General features: G+C 41.0%; 2 protein-coding genes across 2 annotated transcripts; both read left to right on the top strand.

Annotated features, from left to right (window-relative positions):
- The first annotated feature begins 2,210 nt into the window (after positions 1-2,210).
- LOC124484896 (DDB1- and CUL4-associated factor 17-like) lies at positions 2,211-5,474 on the top strand. The gene is given in 10 exon segments (XM_047046014.1): positions 2,211-2,216; positions 2,426-2,515; positions 2,614-2,721; positions 2,824-2,926; positions 3,013-3,158; positions 3,841-3,953; positions 4,056-4,143; positions 4,358-4,441; positions 4,743-4,898; positions 5,358-5,474. Coding segments are annotated over 10 exon segments (1,011 nt in total).
- A 262-nt stretch (positions 5,475-5,736) lies between these two features.
- On the top strand, positions 5,737-8,263 carry LOC124485375 (plasma membrane ascorbate-dependent reductase CYBRD1). The gene is made up of 4 exons (XM_047046959.1): positions 5,737-6,112; positions 6,616-6,824; positions 7,154-7,308; positions 7,433-8,263. The coding sequence occupies exons 1-4, from the start codon at positions 5,920-5,922 to the stop codon at positions 7,719-7,721; spliced, it is 846 nt and encodes a 281-aa protein (XP_046902915.1). The 5' UTR covers positions 5,737-5,919; the 3' UTR covers positions 7,722-8,263.
- The last annotated feature ends 1,032 nt before the right edge of the window (positions 8,264-9,295 follow it).

Below are 9,295 nucleotides of genomic sequence, written 5' to 3'. Positions count from 1 at the left end.
TGGTTCTGTCTGTCTTGCTTCATGCTGTCTCTAAAGTGTCTACTGTACTACTGAGAAAGTACCAAAACTAAAAGGAACTCCTGTTTTACAAACCTTTGCCTATTTAGTGAGCTCCTTGGAATTGTTTCCATCCTTTCCAGAATATTTGCCTTTGAGCTTTTAATTGAATTATTGATGTATATTTCAGAAGGGACTGCAGTATGATAAATAATAATTTCACAGCCCATATCATCAATGCATTTAATATCAAATCACATTGATACCTGGCAATATACACACAAAAGGTCAATTTACATAGCTTATCATGTGTTTTTTGTTATCTTTTGTTAGTATTTTTTCAAATTGTATTACCATGATTAAATGGTTAGAAATGTACAAAGCCAAGCAAAAGTTAACAATATGATATTTTCTTCTATTATTGTTATAAGGTTCTTGTAAAGAGTTTTTTATTATTATTTAATAAACAGTATATTTTACTGAAAACTGTTTACATGCAAGTCATGTTTGAATCAACATTTAAAGTTGCAGATCCAGGTTCCTGTCAGTCATATTGATAGGCTGCTTTTTTGGAGATTCATTTGAAGAGTCCCTTGGGACACAATCATCAAGTTAATCGCCATTTGTAACAGGTACAAGTATAACAGGTACAAGTATAACAGGTACAAGTATAACAGGTAGTAGTATAACAGGTACAAGTATAACAGGTAGTAGTATAACAGGTACAAGTATAACAGGTACAAGTATAACAGGTCGTAGTATAACAGGTATAAGTATAACAGGTACAAGTATAACAGGTAGTAGTATAACAGGTAGTAGTATAACAGGTAGTAGTATAACAGGTACAAGTATAACAGGTAGTAGTATAACAGGTACAAGTATAAAAGGTACAAGTATAACAGGTAGTAGTATAACAGGTAGTAGTATAACAGGTACAAGTATAACAGGTAGTAGTATAACAGGTACAAGTATAACAGGTACAAGTATAACAGGTACAAGTATAACAGGTAGTAGTATAACAGGTAGTAGTATAACAGGTACAAGTATAACAGGTAGTAGTATAACAGGTACAAGTATAACAGGTACAAGTATAACAGGTAGTAGTATAACAGGTACAAGTATAACAGGTACAAGTATAACAGGTAGTAGTATAACAGGTAGTAGTATAACAGGTACAAGTATAACAGGTACAAGTATAACAGGTAGTAGTATAACAGGTAGTAGTATAACAGGTAGTAGTATAACAAGTAGTAGTATAACAGGTACAAGTATAACAGGTACAAGTATAACAGGTACAAGTATAACAGGTAGTAGTATAACAGGTAGTAGTATAACAGGTAGTAGTATACTGGACCTTGTCCTTCTCCTCTTGACAATCCCTCACAGCCTATTTACACATCTTAAAAATTATTTACAGCTGTTTGCAATTTATCATCAACATGCATCATGTTTCAACAAACAATATTTCAGACTGTTGACAACTTAGTAAAGCATTTTGTTATCCTTTTAATTGAACGTGTAGCTTGTTGTGATTAAAGAGTGCTCCCTACTGGCAGACAGAATACATCAACGTTTAGGTCTCCTGAAATCAACACTGTCTTTACTCGGCATCTGTAATTCAGGAGACGTTTTATGTCCACTCTTAAAAAGGCACCTTGAGCGTTGTGTTTGGTTACTGGAACACTTGCTGTGGACACATTTAAGATTTGTGAACAAAATGGCCCTAAATTAGATAAGTATAACTGTTGTTGAATGAATAGATCAGGAGACGTTTTATGTCAAGTCCACTCTTAAAAAGGCACCCTTCACCCAGCAGGTTAGTACTCCATCAGTCAGATGTATGTATCACTTATTGCTCAGTGTGATACTTGTTGGAGAAATTGAAGATGTAACACATTTATCCTGTATAAGAATGATTCTGTGTTCAGCATTCCTTGTGTGTAGAGAGAAGTCTACCCCCAAATCTGGACTTTGGGTAACATGAGGCATATGTAAACAAGGTGACCTGGGCTGACCACTCTCTCTTACTGGAGAGGCCATAAAAGATGTCTGGCCTTATCTGTGTTGGGTGAATCATGTGGTCAAGCTTACAGGGGTCAAAAGGCACACACACGCACACACTCAAACACGCACGCACACACGCGCGTGCCAGGTCTATGCAAGGAGCCAATGAAGAAGAGCAATGGAACATTTGCATGCCTTTGTCTTAACCAATGACTGTAAAGAGCGGTTCTGGTTAAATAGGTAGCTAGCGCAACATGCTAGCGGACAAACTTGTAGCACAATGGGGTGTGATGTTTGTCTCCTTGTGGGCCGGCCGCAAGCAATAAAGCTTTCTTAAACTTGTTCACCGACTGACTGTGCAAGGCTTGATAGATTAGTATTTCTGACATACTATAAGAACCTTTTCCTCTTCGCCTACTAACAGGCAGGACTCAACCAGAACACCCTGGTACACATGGCTGTCTTCCATGTCTCACCACTGCAACTTGTTGGTTCTCTGGAGATAAACAAGAACGTAGGATTTCTTCCCCTTCATAGATTTCACTCTCTCGATTTTAACCGAAACCATGGAGTTGTGTTGTGATTTTCATACGTGTGGCTTTGTCATTACAGGTATTTGGGAACACTGTCATAGATGTCAGTCTTTCTCAAGGAGTACTAGCTGTGTCTCACAGCACAAAGGTCGTAAAACTCTATAGTTTTGAACACATCCTGAAAAAGGTATTTTGAGAAACAATAACTTGTTTTTTAAATATGGGACAATTTTGGCTGTTCGTACTGTATGACAGCCAACACCGTTTACTATGTATTTTTCTCTGCCAGTTCATGATGAAGAGATGGGAGCTTGGAGACCCATGCCACTTAAAGAGCACTGACGTTGTGGGAGATGCACCTTGTGGTATTCCAGTCAATATTGACATCAAGGGTAGGTTATGTTCATCTTTGTGTCTGATGTTCCGCCCATTAGAAACTTCATCCCTCCATCTGTACTCTGTTAGAATTGTAATCAAGGAACCGAATGCCCTGTTCTTTACGCTGTGCTGTTTGAGGTGCCGTGCTTTGACAACGGTATTCAGATCGAAGGCCATCCATGGCACTACGTCTACACGTCACGCCAAGGCGCCCACCACATCTGCTCACTGGAGGACAAAGCTCTGGTACTGTCTGTGTTGCTCTCTAGCATGATGGTGATCTGTGCTGCTCCCCTCAGCTGATTGGATATTCGCTTGCAAGTGGGTCAAACCCTTTTCAGTGAGCCACTTCAGGAAAGACACAGATGGTGCAGACAGTTATTGTCCTTAGCTGCCAGGAGAGCTGTTGTATGATGGAGGAACAGACTTAAACCAGGATTTACAGCAAGCTAGTATCTAGATTCTGTCGACATTTTATCATGGCTAAAGAGTGTTCCTATGTGCTTAAAGTGATACACGTGAGAAATGGTTGCTTATGATCATGGCTGGAGAGTACTCTTATATTCAGGAATGTTATTCACACACAAACTGCATACTGACATGACATGACTTTCTAAAGGCCCTGTCAAACCATAAAGTTCTGGTCAACGTTCTCTGAACGTTCTAATCGTTCAATTTCGAGCATTCTAGGGCGAGTGACTAACGTGTGACTATTGCATGCGGTCTCTGCCGGGATTGACGATTAACGACGATAGCGTCACCAGTGTCCACACAACGCTCTTCTGGCGCTATACCAGCGACCATGGACGATTACCATTGTTTCCTCTAACGTCATAGAACGTTGACCAGAACGTTAAGGTGTGACGGGGGCTTTAGGAACATTGTCACCTGTGTGATGGTTTGTGTTTTATTGTATTCTAAAAACAAGGTACATTTTCATGGAATTTAAGACATGAAAAGTTGCTCTCTGGAGTCCGACTGGATCTACTTCCACCCTGATGACTCAGGCAGGATCATCCATGTTGGGCCTAGCACCATTAAGTAAGATAACATCACTTCCTGTCCTCTCAGTGTTTACCTGCTATCTGGTTATGGTTGGGGAATCATCAACTGTAAATTGCGTCATTTTCATTTTTAACCCAGTATGCTGAAGATCCAAGGTGGGCTAGAGACTAACATGTCATCTCGAGTAGTTCAGGACTTTTCCATCACAGTGCACAGAGATAACAGAGTGAGTTGAATCTCAGAAGATTCGTTTTTAGAGATTAGCATATTGTCTGTGTCAATTGCATATGTTAAAAGATGCAGCCTTATGTAAATATAATATATCCACCATGTAAATATTAATTGTCAAAGATCTTTAGTTGAGTTTTGCACTGGATAAAAAGTTTTCCAATCCTCCGGAAATGGATTTACTCAAACCTTTTTGGTTGTGTTCATTCCAGGCTGCTGCCCAGGTCACTGTGACCTCCTCGGGCCGTACGGTAAAGAGGAGATTCCATCAGCTGGATGATGACCCAGAACAGGAGGTACAGTGTCTGGCATTGCCTTTTCATCCAATATTAAGGACAGAAAACTGTAATGGAAATGATAAATACAAACTGTCTGACATGTTACACTGGCTCAAGTAGACAGTATTTCAGCGTTCTCTGGCTGTATTTGCAGTATGACATTCAATTGAATTGTTCATCCCTGTTTTCATAATTGGTTAATAATCACAAATTCCTTTACATTTACAACACGGGGACCCCATCTGCAGTTGGCTGGTCCTGCTTAACCTTTTCAGAGTTAAATCTTACTGTTGACTTGCCTTTTGCTGTAAATCTATAGACCTTCCGGATAGTTGAGTTTGAGGATGAACTGGACCTCCTGGCAGTGGTGGAGGTGACCAGCAGTGCTGATGAAGGAAGAGCGCAAGTCCGTCTCCATGACAACCAGAGTGGGATGTTACTGAAGAGGATCCCTCTCATGGAGTCCTGGGACGAGGTGAGCGCTTCAGTGCATGCGTTTAGATATCACGAGTGCAGTGCCCGTGATGCCCCTGGCGTGATGTAGCTGGTGATAAAGAGGTTGGTTGGTTTATTTGATGTTAACTTAATTGGAGTTGGTGCGTTTTCCGTAGTGCAGTGCCCACGGCTAATTTGTTTACATATTTAAATGTATTGTTGCGTCTACATATTCATTTTTATTTGTTACGGAACGTCGGCACTGCATGTTCTTAAGGCCTGAGGCATATACTTGTCGCATACACTGCCCGGTTCTCCAGAAAGAACCACAGACGCACTTAAGAACACACACAGATTCCTGGAATTATAGTTAGATAGCCCCTGAATGCTCAGACTGTACAAATAGTCTATTTGTCCTCGGCTTTGACTTTGCTTTTGATATCATGTTGCTGGCCTGGGATTAGGATTTGCAATAATGGGATTTTTTGTTTTGTTTCAGACCTACAGGCATGAACTGTTCTTCGATAAAGACACAATTGTTCATATTGGACAAACAAAGACCAACTTCTGCTGCAGTGTTTACAAAATTAAACACGGGATGGAGGAGCTAGATTGAAATGAGACTAGTCTGGACTCTAGACTAGAATGAAGGATTATAAAAACACAGTTCTGGGTGTTTCACTTTTAAAACTTGCCATGAACTACCTTTTCTAAATATTGAGTTATTGATGCTTTTGATACTATAATATTTTGCTAGAATTGTTTATTTTACGTGCCTGATATGTTGCCACGTGCAGTTAACTTTATATACGACGCGTAACTTTCCACGCCCCTATCTGTTGACATAGGCCTACTTTTTAAGCCAATGCGGCAATTTCGTAACAAGTGAAGTTACAAAACATCGGTTATGTGGAAGAGAAAGACGACGACAACGATCCCCTCGCCCCCACCCCCCCTCATTTCCCTCGGTTAACCTCTTAAAATTCCTCTGCTTTGAGACATCACTTTTGAGTCACTTCCTCCGTTAAGCCAGTGGGTTCCTGGCGCAGACGCTGTCAGAGATGGCGATGGAGAGTTTCAGGCAGTTCTTATTCGCTCTGTGCGTTGCTGTCTCTGTTGGGTTTGTGGCTATAATTTTTGTCCTGAGATGGGTATTTCACTTTAAGGAAGGTTTGGCATGGGATGGAGGACTCGCCGAATTCAACTGGCATCCGGTTTTAGTCGTTATCGGTTTTATTTTTATACAAGGAATTGGTGAGTGTAATAATAAGTACCAGACGACTATTGAGTGAGTTTCCCTTAGGTAGTTACTACCAAAAGTTAGAGAGAGTTCAAGATTTCTTAAGAAGTCGAAATACTTTCTCAGTTACATTTGTGAAACAAAAACGGTGAAGTTGATCCTGTGCAACAACAAACCTTGAAAACTGATACGAATTGGTAAATGCTGCGAGTAGTTTCAGTAATTCCTTCCAAGACTGTGCTAACTAAGTGTTCTCAAGAGGATTTATGCAGATTCCAGAATTCCCCAAATTGTATTCCACAAGGCTGGAGACTAATTAGCTTGCGTCACAAATCTACTTGAATTTGCTTGTAACGGTGTAACCTTGGCATACAAATAAATAACATATCAAACCTGTAATAAACTAACCTCATCAGAATATTTTATTTTCTCTTGGCCAAACAGATGTTTTGATTAATATTAGATTGACGTTTACAAACAACAGACATACTCAAATTTGAAATTGTATTTCTTTCAGCTATCATTGTATACAGACTGCCATGGAGCTGGAAATGCAGCAAGTTAATGATGAAGTTTATTCATGCTGGCCTCAATATACTGGCCTTTGGCTTTGCTGCTGTGTCCATGGTAGCAGTCTTTGACTTCCATAATGCCCAAAACATCCCCAATATGTATAGCCTACACAGCTGGGTGGGGCTAGCAGCTGTCATACTATACTCAATACAGGTAACTTACCTTCAACATATTTCTATATGATAATAAATATATACGTTACTTATTCAACACTTCATACTTTATTCAAAGATTTATGTCTGCATGGAAATGTAAAATGTGGACTCAACCTAACTTTTATGATGGAAGGGTTGACAAAACAGTTAAACAGACCTTTACACGTATTGTGCTATGTGTGTATATATAATACAAATGTGAGAAAATATGTAATTTGGATAAATGGGAACCAATTCATCCTTTCAGCTGAAACGTGTCATGACTTTCTGCCAGTGCTCTTGGCTTGACGCCTTGTCCTGACATCTCTCTTATCCTACAATGAGCAGCTTGTTCTGGGACTCTGTGTGTACCTGATACCCATCACACCTCTATCCTGGAGAGCTGCTCTGATGCCCATGCACATCTACAGTGGCCTCTTCATCTTCACCAGCGTCATAGCAGCAGCCCTCATGGGCATCACAGAGAAACTGATTTTTGGCCTGTATGTTGTTTTTGTTCAAATACATACATTTACAAAATTGGGACATAAAGATTTCAAAGAACAAAGTAATCTTTATGTAAGTCATCTTTAGTAAAGACTAACATCTGGCTCTGTTTCATCTTAGGAAAGATCCCAAGTACAAGGACTCGCCCCCAGAAGCAGTGTTTGTGAATGTGCTAGGAGTCCTCATAGGAGTTTTTGGAGCAGCCATACTTTGGATCGCCACTCGGCCTGCTTGGAAGCGCCCCAGTGAGCAGGTCCTGCAGCGGCTGCATACCAACGCTGGACTGGCAGCTGGCCCGGGAGCTGGTGCTGCCGCCCTGTCACAGCACACTGAGAGGGTGGACCTGGAGGCCAGCGGAGATGCCAGGAGGAGAAATGGGAAACCGGACGACCCAGGACCGGCCAACTGACCGGGCAACTGACCGGCCAACTGACCGGCCAACTGACCGGCCAACTGACCGGCCAACTGAGTGCCTCAAGAAACCCACCTGCTGGTTCTGTCTGTCTTGCCTTATGCTGTCTCTAAAGTGTCTACTGTACTACTGAGAAAGTACCAAAACTGAATGGAACTCCTGTTTTACAAACCTTTGCTTATTTAGTGAGCTCCTTGGAATTGTTTCCATCCTTTTCAGAATATTTGCCTTTGAGCTTGTAATTTAATTATTTATGTATATTTCAGAAGGGACTATATAACATGATAAATAATAATTTCATAGCCCATATCATCAATGCATTTAATATCAAATCATATTGATGCCAGGCAATATATACACAAAGGTCAATTTACACAGCTTATCATGTATTTTTTGTTTGTTTTTTTACAAATTGTATTACCATGATTAAATAGTTAGACATTTATGAAGCCAAGCAAAAGTTATTCATAAGATATTTTCTTCTACTATTGTTATTAGGTTCTTGTAAAGAGTTTTTATATTCTTTAATAATAAACAGTATATTTTACAAGTCATGTTTGAATCAACATTTAAAGTTGCAGATCCAGGTTCCTGTCAGTCAAATTGATAGGCTGCTTTTTTGGACATTCATTTGAAGAGTCCCTTGGGACACAATCATCAAGTTGATCGCCATTTGTAACAGGTACAAGTATAACAGGTACAAGTTTAACAGGTAGTAGCATAACAGGTACAAGTATAACAGGTACAAGTATAACAGGTAGTAGTATAACAGGTACAAGTATAACAGGTACAAGTATAACAGGTAGTAGTATAACAGGTACAAGTATAACAGGTACAAGTATAACAGGTTCAAGTATAACAGGTACAAGTATAACAGGTACAAGTATAACAGGTAGTAGTATAACAGGTACCATGATTGGAACCATGATTACAGGCTTTCTGCTGTGTGGATTAGGCGGTTGGCTTGTGTATCGGAAAGTCAAGGAAACGGCTGCAGCCATCAAAAGCCCCCTTAGGCTGCCCGACCTGATTGAGACGGTGGGCAGAGCCGTTGGAGCACTGACTGTGAACTTACAGCAGAATAGGGAGTACAACAGGGATAAGTTCGCGGCTCAGCAAAGAAGGTTTGAGGATCTGGAGGCCTTCCTGAAGGGTGGACGTGAAAATTGAGTCGCATCTACTCGTCTAAACATCTACACCAATCTCATCTACTTTCGGCCCCGTAACCAGCTCAGGCCTTGGCCAAGGCCGTTGCTGGAAAACAACTCCCCTGGAGAGCGCTGAAGCGAGACTATCTTGCTCTTCCCTTCCCACTCCCCCACCATCAACATCTGTGGCTTGGTCTCTACCCGGGTCATGACCAAGGACGTCTCCTTGCCAACACTATCTGCATAGAGAGACTCGGACTGATTGTGGCCTAGGTCGAGGGCGCCAACCCAGACCTACTCACACACTAACTTTCACCTACTACAGATACCACCACCCCCCCACCCCCACCCAACGCCTTCGATTGCTTTTCCCTGGGTGGCTGGCGGGTCTGTGTCCAGCGCCTATTACGGTCGCAGGTCCAG

Source organism: Hypomesus transpacificus, chromosome 23 (genome assembly GCF_021917145.1).
Source record: "Hypomesus transpacificus isolate Combined female chromosome 23, fHypTra1, whole genome shotgun sequence".
NCBI classification, from domain to species: domain Eukaryota; kingdom Metazoa; phylum Chordata; class Actinopteri; order Osmeriformes; family Osmeridae; genus Hypomesus; species Hypomesus transpacificus.
The sequence above is the reverse complement of the archived record's forward strand: the minus strand, read 5'-3'. Positions and strand labels throughout refer to the sequence as shown.